This window comes from Mobula hypostoma, chromosome 15, assembly GCF_963921235.1.
Source record: "Mobula hypostoma chromosome 15, sMobHyp1.1, whole genome shotgun sequence".
Classification (NCBI taxonomy): domain Eukaryota; kingdom Metazoa; phylum Chordata; class Chondrichthyes; order Myliobatiformes; family Myliobatidae; genus Mobula; species Mobula hypostoma.
This window is the reverse complement of record NC_086111.1, coordinates 47523903-47538135: the sequence shown is the minus strand read 5'-3', so window position 1 is coordinate 47538135 and position 14233 is coordinate 47523903. Positions and strand designations below refer to the sequence as shown.

The 14233-nt window shown below is 38.2% G+C and overlaps 1 protein-coding gene across 9 annotated transcripts in view; it reads right to left on the bottom strand.

The window, feature by feature from the left end:
* The window catches only part of cadpsa (Ca2+-dependent activator protein for secretion a), a 513475-nt gene that overhangs the window by 102018 nt on the left and 397224 nt on the right, over positions 1-14233 (bottom strand). For all 9 annotated transcript variants that reach the window (XM_063067977.1, XM_063067980.1, XM_063067978.1 and 6 more), the window contains one exon: positions 9667-9773. In XM_063067977.1, coding sequence (XP_062924047.1) covers positions 9667-9773 — 107 coding nt within the window. The remainder of the gene's footprint in view (positions 1-9666; positions 9774-14233) is intronic.

Sequence of the window (14233 nt, the reverse complement as noted above, 5' to 3'; positions counted from 1 at the left end):
TTAATATGGGCATTTTACATTTTAAATTACTTATTTCATCATACCATTTTGAATCAATCTTTATTGTCCTAAATGGAGCTTAAATCCATAAAAGAGTCTTGATTCAGACAATTTTTTCAGAAAGCTCAATAGATAGTGATTTATAAATAATTATAAACAAGTAGCAGTGTAGCTTTTCCAAATACGTTCACATTGGTATTTACAACATTCACAACTGTACAGAATTAGATTGTTCTAACTGATAATCTCTTGATTTTTGTTCACTTGCACTTAAAGTCCAGAAGAAAGAAGAAAGCCCTTAACTCCGAGTGGAGTTATCGGGATGCCGTCATGACGGTGTCTTTTTTTAGCAGGCTTTCTTATTTTTACAAGGCCGAGTTGCTAGCTCAACGCTCAACCCAGCACGGATGGAGAGCGTTGGCTGGATTCGAACTTGGGAGCCTTCGCTCCGAAATCCGGCACTGATGCTACTACGCCACCAGCCGGCTTACTTAAAGTCCAACTTATGCCAAATTTTTTACACTCATTTTTGGTAGTGAATTTACACTTGTGATGGTAATGCAATGTACTTTCAATTTCACTGTGATTTTAACGAATGCGAAGAAATTTAACTCTATGAGATGCACGGATCATGAGGCAGCTGGGTTCTGAACTCCTCTTGTACATATATCAATTTCATTGATGGGGTTATTTGTGCCAGTAGAATTTTAACTGGAAAACTTGGAAATTCTCCCTTGCTCAGATGCCTATTTGTTGTAGTAAGATCCATACCTGGAACTTAGCCTGATCTACGGTCAAACTGTGAGCTCTGAAACGAGTGAACGTAGGATGGGCCTGAAGGACAGGACAAAGAACTCCTGCTCTTTCTGACTGACTTCCAATAAAACAAAGAATGGGGTGGGTGGGGTTAAGGGAATCAACCATCAGTACTTTGGTACAAAAGCGGAAGTTGTGGTGAGCAACTGATGTTTTGACTCCTGAGGGCTTTCCACCAATCACAAGGCACAGAGTTCAATGGAACACTCTCTATGTGTTTGGACAAGTGCTGCTCCAATCACACAAAAAAGCTTGGTTACATCCAGTAAAAGGCAGTCTGTCCAATTGGTGCCTAACCTATTATCCTGAACATACACTCCATCTGCCATCAGTGAACCACTATTCACAAAATGCACTGGAATGACTCATCTAGGCTATTGTGACTGCAGTCCCACTCAAACCCATGACTCCCACCACTAGGGACAATGGAAATACAAGCATGGGAGCACTCCCATCTGACAGCACACATTATTCCGAGTATAAAATTAATAATTACACACAAAAATGCTGGAGAAATTCAGTAGGTCAGGGTCCTGGCCCGAAATGCTGACAGTTTAATCCTCTCCATAGATGCTGCCTGACCTGTGGAATTCCTCCAGTATTTTGTGTGTGCTACTCCGGATTTCCAGCACCTGAAAATTTTTTTCCTGTTTAAAGTTTAATTGTTGTTTTTTCATTGTCGCTGAGTTGAAATCCTGGAATCCCCTCACAATGGCATTTTCACCAGAAGGCAAAAAAAAAATGCAGCCACCACCAAGTAGGAATGGGGAATTGGGGATAAATGCTGCCCTTTCAGGTAGTGCACCTATCCCATAAATAAAGAGGAGTCAGATTGATCTGGAATATAAATCCTTCAGTATAAATCCATTCCAAGAAGAATGTGTAATTATTTTCAAGGATATTTATGAAATGGCTGAGGGAATTTGTGGGGAATTCTGCAATTTCAAAAGAATAGATTAATCAAGTACTAACATCCGTAATCCTAGTTAACATAAAAAGGAACTTCTCAACCTATTAATTCTACTGCATGGCATACTGTTTTTGTATACGACAAGGTTGATTGTCTTTTTAAAATCTCAATCACTACATGCAATTGGGCACTTAGAGCAGTGGTCACAGACTTTCTGAAATTAGATCCGATCTTCCAAGAGGATGCTGAATAGTCATAGTCATACTTTATTGATCCCGGGGGAAATTGGTTATATGCACATATGCACAGAGGCTACCGGGCTGTTGTCCTCGGGCCTTTCGAACTGATAATCCACCTTTGATCATGTTCATTATTGATCTGCCTATCCCTTGATCCATGCCCAATGCCAGAATCAGAACTCCTCCAAAACAGTGTCACCCCTACCTTTAAAACCCTTATGATCTATTACAGCCTCGGCTATAATTATTGTTGGGTGAGCGTGGATGGGGAAGTGAAAGGACTCTGTTATTGAGTACTCTCTCTCTCTCTCTCTCTTCATAGTAACACCACAGCACTGTTTACGAGAGGTGATTGATAAATTCGTGGCCCAAGGTAGAAGGAGTCAATTTTAGAAAACCTAGCACATTTATTTTTCCTACATTTACACACTTAGTCCAGCGGTCATGGAGCATACAGATCCCTTCTTTGTAGAAGTCGGTGTCTTGGACCTCCAGAAAGTGGTCCACAGCAGGGGTGATTTATAAGTTTGTGGCCTAAGGTAGAAGTAGATGAGTTATTAATTTCAAACTTTCTGCAGAATCACTCAGAGTTGAACTGCACGTGCATGTAACGAGAGCTGTATAACTCATCTCCTTAACCTTAGGCCACAAACTTATTGATCGCCCCTGCTATGGACCACCTAGAGGTCCAAGACGCTCTCGTTACATGCACGTGCAGTTCAACTCTTTGAGTGATAATGCAGAAAGTTTGAAGTTAATAACTCATCGCCTTCTACCTTAGGCAACGAACTTATCAATGACCCCTGCTGTGGACCACTTCTACAAAGAAGGGATCCGTATGCTCCATGACCACTGGACTAAGTGTGTACATGTAGAGGGGACTATGTTGAAAAATAAATCTGCTAGGTTTTCTAAAATTGACTCCTTCTACCTTAGGCCACAAACTTATCAATCACCCCTCGTATATCCAACCAGCTGGAAATGCCACCCCTTTCCCCATGACACAAAACTCACTGCATAGATTTCTATCTATGGCTGGATTCAGTTTTAAACTTTTGCCTGTAAAATCGGCTGTGAAATTAGTGCAACATACATAAAAGTTGCTGGTGAACGCAGCAGGCCAAGCAGCATCTATAGGAAGAGGCGCAGTCGACGTTTCAGGCCGAGACCCTTCGTCAGGAATTAGTGAAATTAGTGCTTTGCAATGCCATAGCAACCCTGCATGATAGTAATGCTCCTACTTACAATCGTGTTACACTATTGGAAAGTCAATTCAGATATATAGATGTCTGATGTGGTGGAGTTCTTATTTTAATGAAACAAATTACATACATTTTATCAAAATTAATATTTAAATTTGCCTTGTTCTTTTTTTTGCATCAATTACAGCTGCTCTATCCCCTTGCTCAGGTTCGTAGTGACCTTCTTTCCTTCTGTTGTGATGGTATTAAGCTCTGATGAGGTACATTTGGTATTACATTCATGTTAGGGCATATTCTGGAGTCAGGGTACATAGCAAATATTAAGTTCATGAGCAGCCATTCTTCAGATTTGAATGTGGATTACAGATTGAATTTAAAATGCAGCTCAGAACAATGGGATTCCTGAAGCTGCAGGTCGGGGTCTATCACAAACAAAGAAACACACCTCAGAAGCCTGCATGTAGAGGAAATGCAGTCTAGAGTCAGTGGGGATTAACATTCAATTTGGGTGTCTGGAGTATGGGTGTGAAGAAGGAATTGTTTAAAAACTATATGTAACTCAAAGGAAGCATTGTAAATACATTGTAACTATAGAATTGTTGTGCTGTTACCTTTGATCTTTAGCAGATAAAAATGTCATGTAATATTGGGTTGGGCAGGCCTCTTCTTCCAAGAGTGTGATGCCATTTGCTCGATTTTGCTGAATAAAACACTTCTATATCCACTACCTTCAATGTCTCTCCGGTGACTTTGTTCACAGACACAACATTTGGGGGTTCATCCGTGATATGTTTGTAACCCATCGTGTGGCCAGCGATCTCAGCAGCCTAAGCGAGTGACTATTTTTAAAATTAGCACTCACACTTGGATCTGTTCAGGCCGGTCACCATGAGATCACAAAGTGTCATAAACACGACAAACAGCTGAACTGGTGGATATAGAAGTGGTGTGGTGCATGTGGGTGCACCTGTATTTACGTAAGAGACTGGACATTTTTGTATTAATTTCGTGAGGTAGGGCCCCCAGTTACGAAGGGTGGTTACTGACTGGGTTACAGTGTATATTTGTTAGGGGAACTGTATAGGAGCAGACACATTTGCAGGTGTGTTTGTGTGTTTTAAGAATAAGCCTGTAACTTTGGTGTAACAATTTTAAATGCAGAGATATACAACAAGTGGCAGATTTGAGAGTACATACTCTGTGGTTTTCAATATGTACTGTTTAATTTTTATCCGTTATTTATATTTTGCACCGTGTGGGAATTAGTGTGGAGCTATCTGAGGGAGAGGTTATACCCAGATGGTTGGAGGCATGCCCTGAAATGAGAGCAAAAGGTGAGAATCATTCACCAAAGCTGGCAGAATCCACAGCAGTGCCCTCTCTTTCCGATTTGACTGCTGACCCAATTATAGAGGCTGACGGTTGCCTCTATTGCCAGTGGTGATCATCCACAAATGTACACAGGTTTATTTGGGGCCAGCAATGTGAAATGTTAGTGGACAATAAATTGTCAGTATTGATAACTGATCTAACCTTACCCATCACTGAAGTGGAAATTTACATTACCAACGCAGGAGATGAAACAATGAGGGCGGAGAGAAATAAGCCCCAGGTACCTGAGATTGAGGGAGTGCAGCTTCCTGCAGATTTCTGGGTGTGTCAACAATGAAGGTACTGTCCTGGGGATAGGCACACTGACAAAGGCAGCTGCTATCATAGACTCAGGAAAAGGAGAAATAAGATGGACACGACAAGGACAGCAAACATGTGTGATCCACGAAGCAGCTAACATGGCACACAGAGAGACAGCAGCCCCAAGGGTAACAGCCAAACACAGCCAGGAGCTGTTAGAAACAGTGCAACTACCTGAGGAGGTAGCAGTGATTAAAGGCTCACCAGAAAGGGGATAGTAAAAGCAAAAAGGGAATAAATGGGCAGGCATCTGTGTAAGGAGGGCAGTGAAAGAACAAGAAGCAACAGAAATTACAAGAGTACAAGAAAAAACTTGAACTGCCAATTTAGTAAAATTACAGAGCGACATGAAGGACCACTGTAACCAGGGTAACACAATGAGGGATCGAACAAAGGCAGCAGCAACATATTGCGGATCAGAGAGAACCAGAAGGAAAGACGATAGTTCCCCCACAGTCAGGTGACCAAGCCATGGTAAAGCGAGCTGGTTGAAAAGACAGGTTTCACTCCCAGGTGGATAGAACCACAGGTGGTGCTTTGGACAAATGACACTTGTGTTGGTGTGCAGACTCAGCAAGATAGCCAGTGGAAACACTGGACTCGGGTTAAAGCATACGACTCACCTTCTTGTCGCCCCTCACAGACAGAGTGGGAGATCAGGTGTACCCGGTAGCAGTGTCATTGCAGAGAACCTAAGCGATGAACACCAGCCGGCTGCATCAGACCTAACCACATCTCGAAGCAGACCCACAGCAAACGTGAAGGCAGAGGACACCGAGAGAGCATGGCAGCAATCCGTGAATAGCATGTTAAAGTGTAACTGTAACTGTACTCTATAACCAAGGCTGGTTGCTGAAGGCAGTTGTTTAGTTGTACAGAATGGAAAAATATTTGGGGAAAATAGATGGGAAAGGATCCAAGTTACAGCACACACATCAAGGTCCCAACTTTAATGGTGTGGCACACCGAGAAAGAAAATAAATTACACACATCGGAGCCCTTTCAATGGTTGGGCGAGCGATCAAGTGGACAATCCAGAAGGGGATGCCACCAGAGTGAGGTCTTTGGAGACATCCAAACAGAGACCACCCCAGCCCCTCCTGTATAGGGTCTGAGTGACCGGTCATCAAGATTCTGACTATCTTATGTCATGACATGAGTGCGAACTGTTGCCTGTGAGCCTGATACATTTACCTTGCTGGTGCCCCTGACCGATAGCCACTGCTGAGCTTTCGCTATCAGTGAAGATAAGGAATTACGCTGCAATTGGCCCGCAGGGATACAAATGACAAGGCTGCATTTTAAAGATTGGTGTTCAAATTTCTGGAACAATATCTGCTTAGGGTTTTGTGGGTAGACATTATGGATAATAGCATAGATGTAGATGAATTTAGGGAGATGATAGGTAATTAGGGAAGGGGGTCCAAAGCACAGGGCATTTTTCCTGCCTAATTTAATAGGCTCCTCCTTAAAGTATGGCCTTTCTTGGAACAAATTTATTTTTGGCCAGGAGGTCCAAGAGTAGGAACTGTTTGGGTGTACTCTGGAGTTAGGGTATATAGCAAATATTAGTTCAACAGCAGCCATTCTTCAGATTTGAGTGTGGTTTGCAGATTGAATTTAAAATGCAGCTCAGAATAATGGGTTTCCTGGAGCTGCAGGCTGGGGTCCATCACAAACAAAGAAACACACCTCAGATGCCTTCATATGCATGAATGCGGCCTAGAGTCAGTGGGGATTAACATTCATTTTGAACGTCTGGAGTGTAGGCGTGAAGAAAGACGTGTTTGAAAACTATATGTAATTCAAAGGAAGTGATGTAGATACACTGTAACTATAGAATTGATTTGTTTTGACCTTTGATCTTTAGCATATAAAAATGTCATGTCATATTAGTTGGGCAGGCCTTTTCTTCCGACAGTGTCTCAGTATTATGCCCGCTGCTCGATTTTGCTGAATGAAACACTCCTATATCCACTAGCTTCAGTGTCTCTCCGGTGACTTGGTTCACAATTTCAACAACCCATACCACATTTAAGTGGCCAATCTTCTTTTCAAGTGGACAAGTTTCTTTACTAAGTGCATAAGCATACACAACAAATTTATTTGTTTAGAGATACAGGCACAGAACAGACCTTTCCAGTCTGAGCCATGCTGCCCAGAAGTTCACCTAGTTAACACTAGCCTAATCACAAGACAATTTACAATGACCAATTAATCTACTAACCGGTGTGTTTTTGGACAGGGAAAGGAGATACAAGTTCGTCACAGACGGTACCAGAATTGAACTCTGAATTCCAATGTCCCAAGCTGTAATAGCATTGCACTAAGTGTCATGCTACCGTAATTATGACTATTTTGTTATGGAGGGATCTTTGTGGAAGGCAGCTGCATAATGTCATCTGCGAATTATTTTAATGGATGTGCTAATCTGATCATGTGCTACTAATCAAGTTGCTTAATTCCATCAAAGTTCTATCAAGAGTTGTTATTGTTCATTCTTCAATCACTTTGTCCAAATCAGTATTTTTAATAAACTACATTATCTTGCAACAATATGGTGGAATGCATGACTCAAAATCCATACTCATACTGGTAGAAACAATAACCGTATTTTACTTCTTTTAAGATAGTTCCTATTCACACCAAAATTACTCTATACATTTATGACATTAAATTTTAACTTTCAGTTGTATTTGAACTGATGTTATATTCTACGTTGTAAAGCAATATTGAAGTTCTGACTTCAGGGTAAAAATTCGTTCTTCATCTTCTGTGCTAAAAGTGTACAGTAACAGGGTCCATAGTATTTGGTCTTCACAATTTGTCTCCATTGACGTCAATAGAGCCAACTTCAGTAGAAGGTGCAACTGCCATAATGCACGCACATTTAGCACAAGAGGCTGAGAACAAATTCCTACTCTAATCTATGACACAAATATAGTGGGTTTAGGGGATTTTCTAGTAGGTAAGGACTGGTAGGATGATGCAGCTCCTTGGTGCTTGATACAACATCCAATAAAACATGCACAGGCTGTTCAGCCAGCCCAAGCAAACCATTTCAGATATCAAGTCGAAACAATTGTTTTGCAAGCACTGTGCTGACAGTTGGCAGTAGACTGCTTTGGAGAAGAATAAGAGCAGGGAAGGCCGGTAAAATCCCAATAGGAAGGATGGTATCTTTAGGACATGCACGAGACATATGGGGAGGTGACTTATTTCATTCAGTTTGGTCACATACCTCTTTTCCCTGTAGTAATCCAACAATGATTGAACAGAAGGGAGGAAATTTGAATATGTAAATCAGGTATTAGTTGGGACCGATGCATTACCTTTGTACCAAATAATAAAGGCACTATGGATTCAATACTCCAATTTCACACTTTTGTCTGGTTAATATGAGTACAATCTATATAGAAAGTTAAATTTAATATAGAAATATATAAATAAACAACAAAGAAAATATCAGAAAATGTAGCAACATAAAACTCTTAAAATAAAAGATACTGTTAATACTAAACATCTGATAATGTTATATGGGGGAAGAAGCCCTTTGTTGCATATTGCACTAATAATTCAAAAAAAAAGCCCTATAGCTTAAATAAAAGCTCCAGTGAACAGAAGCAATCTGGACACACTAGAAATTCCTGAGGGCACAAATACTTTTCCTAACTTTCAGTGTGCTGTGAGTTATGAATTCACACGTTCACTTAGAGTGAGTAAAAAGCAGCATATTCTACAAACGTTTGTATTATTAGTCTGATAGAGAGGGAGATTTTACTGAAAGAAGAAACCTGTCTCAACTCTGAATATTGCTTTATTGTGTTCATATATGAATTATCAAAGCTGTAAAGAGTAATTGTGTCATACGTGTGGAGAATTTGAAAGGCAGGTGTATTTACACAGTGCATTACCATTGTAATCCTGATTTTCCACCAAGTCTCTGCAAATGTTGAAAGCATGCAATTTTAAAATGGCTGCTAAGTACCAAAAGTAATGGCTACCAAGGTGATTGAAATCTAACTATTTTCTATCCAGAAATTATCTCACATGTTCAGTTTAGTAAAAAACTAACTTGTCAATGCCAAATTTTATGTGAAATTTTCAAGCAATCTGGAATTCTGGAGAAGAATAGAAAGAATTTGGATGGAAACAATTGAGCATCACTAGTGATGTTGCATAGCAGCTAACTAAATCTTTAGTAACCTTCTTGGTATTGCAGTAAAAAAACTCAAAAAGGCTTTTGCATCAATATTCCATCTGAGAAAACCGTGCAGAAGTAGTTGCAGTGAAAGTTCACAATACTTTTTCTTCTAAGGTGGCCATTCACCATTCTTGGAAGATTAAAAGCTTGGAAATATCCACCTAAAAATTGTACAAGACCTAATGCAAGGAATGAAATTGAGGTTGTCAATGAACATTGTTTGAATCCATACCAGGTTTAGACCAGTAACTTAGATGTGCTTCGGGTATAAGATGACTACAACAAAGGTACACGATTTCATTTGGTCATTATACTTAACACCAAAATTAGAGCAGAGAAATCTTTGTTAATTCAGGAAAGGAATTTTAAAATGATATCTTTAAGTTTTTATTGGATCTATCAAGAGAACATACTCCTGAGTTACTCATGCCGTTTTATAGCATCTTGAGGACTTCATCTCTCTATCTAATTAAGATTATTCATTACAATTAGATGATATATTTAGACACTATAGAACTAATTTTATGCAGTTATTAGCCAACATTATCAAAATGGCTTCAAACCACATAACTTAGTCTGTAAGCTATTAAGGGTAACACTCACCTCCGCATGATGCTCTTCATTTTGTTGCAGCACCTCAATAACCAGTTCAGCAAGACGAATTGTATCTTCCAGTTTTTTGGCAGGAGTGACTAACTGTCCTACATTTTCTGTGGTGAATAGTAGTATAAATGAGCAATATATAAAAACCAGACTTTCCCCTATTTGCACTTCTTATTTAAGAAGCCAATACCTATGTGTATTTACTTTTATCGTTTTAGTATTTAATCAAATATACATTTGGCAAAACACTGTACAAGAAATTAGATAAAATATAGTTCATTGTTTATTCCAGTTTAATAAAATTGTACAGTGCTCCAGCTAGTATTTTATCCAGGGGATAGGGCAATATTCAAGTTCAGATTTTATTATGTCCTATACTACACAGTAGTTTATAAATATATTGTAGGACGTTTGTCTGGATGAAGCAACCCAATCCAATCCAAAAAGTTCTTCATTTTTTTCTCTTTGATGTACACATATCTTGGGGCAAGGTCGAACTTGAATGGTATGCTTCACAAAAGAAAGCTTAAGAGATAGAAAGGCACATTTCAAATCAATGACCAGAAGACTAAAGAAACTAACTAACTGGAGCACAGTTGGTTGTCAAAAAGATATTACTGTACAACATTGTTTTATCAAAGCATTTCAAGTCATCATGCAGTATGTTATGCAGCAACACTGTTAGTTTGTGCTGACATTTATATTTGTGAATGTCGCGTGCACCAAATGCTTAACAAAAACGGCAAAAGTATTCTTTTCCTGTGCTCTAACTAGAAATTTAACCAATCATTATCACGAAACAGCAAATTCTTGTTTAAGTTTATATCAGACCATATATTTCTGTAACAAACTCAATGTAACCAAGGTAAGTAAAAGGATTATAAAAAGCAACAAGCTATAAAGAAACAAATAACTGAAATAAAAAGCTGTAACAGTACTTGGTATTTGTTTAGGCATGCCTCTGATTCTCTGACTAAGACTGTTTTGCCGCGATTTTATGGGTGGAGGTGCAGGCGGTGGCTTAGGCCAAGATCGTCGTGCTGTCATGCATGAGTGAAAGAGACAGGAAAAGTAAGCAAGCAGGTGACTGAATGAGCAATGGTACAAATAATGAAAAAAAGTCAAAATAGTGAAAGAAACATTAAACTTATTCATGACATTTCAAGAGATACTTCTGTAACTGCTAATGACAGTTGTAACTAAATGTTTCTAAAGATTTCAATACTGCACCGTATAGCAGATATTTTAAGCATATGACATGAAATTTGTCAATATCTGATCAAAAATTATGCCAAAATTACCAATTTTTAACTTTTTCTTATCTTTTCAATCTAAGTGCATTAAATAACACAGTCCACTCAAATTCTCAGCTATACGGTTTTCTTTAAAGAAACTATCAGAAGTTAGTAATGAAATGGCATAAGAAATCATAGCTTTAACAGTAATTCCACCCTCAAAAATAGCCATCGAATCTATCATTAAATCAGGTATTTTTTTGTCAGTTACTTCGATTATGTTTATTGTTCCTTTCTTTCAACAAGTGCAACTGGGACCCAATAGAAATCTTTTCAGCTTCACTGCATGGACAATAACCCAGCATAAAAGATTACTTAACTCACTGCAGAACCCCTTAGATTTACATCCTATTGAAAAGACTGAATCAAGCAGATTTTGCAGTGGTTGAGCACTCCGCTCTGCCAGGCTATCAGCCCAGGCTGAGAAGCTGAAAGCTGTCAGATTTTCTTGTTTATGTATCTGTAAGATATAGCCGATCTATTAGGTTGGTGGAATAAAAAGAGAAAACAAAATTTATTCAGAATTTCTTATGGCCTCACTGGACTAAAGAACTACAAGTGCAGGGAAGTGAAGAAGATCAAGTATGAGACTAAAGAATAAGAACAGGGGGGCAGTGGGAGGTGTTTAGATAAAATCTAGAGAAAGGGAAAAAATTATCTATTAGCTACTGAGATATAGTGATGCAAAAGGTAAAATAATAATCAAAAAGATTAAGGGTCAAAATTCCCAAATATAAGGGTGTAAGATGCCTTCCTAACAACTCCTGATAGCTGTAACAAAAGTTTGGAGAGGTTTGGAGATTGTAAGTAATTTAAAAGAGGGAAGGAAAGGTTGGAGGCATTGTTAATTAGATCTGAAATGCTGTTGGCAGGTCCTTTAGAAGATTTGTAGAACTGATAATCTGCTATTTATTTTGCATTACATTTATGTTCTAGTAAGGCAATGGTGACCTACTGGCTTAACATGTTTCAATGCCAAATTTGCTCCTCGTTCATTATGAAGATCTTCACGCTTGTCAAGGATGGACTATAAATAACTGGAAAATAGTGGATGATGCCAGAATTCTAACAGATACAAGAGAACCTCCATCTCCAACACAACCTGAAGCTAGTTCACCGAACCCAGCAACATCTGTAATCACCATGGACTTGCTACTTTATGAGGCAGCATCCATCATCATTCATAGAACAAAGAGTAACTGCTGTGAATGACAATTGGCTGCATATGCAGAGATCCTTAGATTCACTTGCAGAGGTTTGCTTCACACACTTCCCTTGATCCTTTTCATAGATCAATGTACAGTTGTAAGAAATTGGACCGCAAGCTGAGTTGCTCGAAACCACTCCCCAAATGTTTATGTACACAGGAGGCCATCCATCCCATCAAATCATGCCTGCTTCCAACAGAACAATCCCATTAGTTGCATTCCCTTGTGCTCTTGCAACTGATATCCTCTCACATGATATTTTAAAATTAATTTTAGCATTAGGATTCTAAATTTTGGTACTTTTCTCCAAAATGAATGATTAGTTAACTAGTTATTTAAAGTGAATAGTTTTACATTTAAGTAACTGTAGCCTTGAATTATATTACTTCAAAAGCTACTCACAAGAATTATGTTTATCAAAATACCTGATTTAACTTAGAAATAAATTGAACTGTTCACATGCACTGTGAAATAAGACCAAGGTTAGACCCTCGCCTTATTTTCAATCATTGTAACATAACATCTGAGCCTCTGAGGAAACAAGAGAATACCAATAGTGTTTACAAGTAGCTTTTTAAAAAGTAGATTGCATTTTCAAAACCTCAAATTAATTATCATCTTATTTCTACTGATCCGAATATAAGTTTAACATTTATATTTTAAAGTCTAACTATATTCCGTATGTTCTGATATTCAGGTAACATGCCATGCTAATTTAACACTGAATATCAAACAGAAATATTACCTATGTGTATACTATAAGAGGGTCATGCCCAGTTTAAGTTATTAAGTTGCATTAACTAAATACTTTCTCAGCCAAAACTCAGATTTATATTATGGAATATAATTATAAGGGGAATAATCCTTAGCAGTGAATGAAAATAGAGCTGCAGCTGGATTATTCAGATTAGTACAAAAACAATACAGTGATGCATTAAGCCCAGTAGAACAGCCTGGGAATGAATGATATTGTTACTGTTGATCTGAACTATTTAAGTTCAGACTATGTTTTAAGACATTTTCTTTATTTTGATTTTTCTGAATTTATAACAATAACTGAAAATTTTCTTGGTTTGACAGAATTCTCTTTGTATTTTAGTAAGCAAAATAACATTTATCCTCTTGGCATAGTGCTGGGAAGTTACTTTCTACAAGAATGGATAATCTCCCTTTTACCTCTATGACTGTATATTATGTAACCTCAGCATATTTTTGCTGCTGCTGACATAATTCTGAACATACTTTATCATCAGAAGTAAGTTAGACTAGTGACTAGTGATCTTCAGAACTGACTCTATGGATTATCTAGAACTGGGAAATAATCACTCCCTGTGAACCCAATAACACAGTTATATGTTGGTAGGGGTACTGTGTGCTGATCACGCCTAGCTTGACAATGTTACTGATCTCATTTACAAATGGGTAAATCTCTTGAGAGTAGCTCAAAGTGCATTAAAGACCAGCATGTGATATACTAAATGTTTGCAAAATTCTTATTTGAATTAATAATGTCCCCTCACGACAGATTTGGTACAAACTCCTAAAGATAAGTATGGCACTCCAAGTATTTAGTCACAGACCTCAGCAGAGTTTGACCTGCTCAGTATTTTCAGCATTTTTATCTCACATTTTCAGCACCTGCAGTTTTATTTTACATTTCCTTTAGCCGCAACAGAACAATGTATTTGCAATGTTTTTGACGAAATGTTCTTCAGTAAGAAATTTCTTGAGATCTGTCCTAAAGTGGGACCTAATATTACCAGAAATCTCTTATCTAACTATTGTTGAGCAGTTTAATTATAAATTATAATGCACTAATTTAGGCCCTGTGCAGATTAAATTGCTTCAAAAGTTTTATTTGGAATTCTAATCTACTATATCCACAACAGGAAAAAGAATTCTTGGCTCAGATGATACATACACTGCACCATGATTTAGGAATGATGCAAAGATCCTTAAAAACTAATGTCAGTAAAATAAAGCACAACTGAAACAAACCTCATTTGACTGCTCTTCTTGTACAGATCAAACAGTACACTGTACAGAAACTACACTGAAATGTGT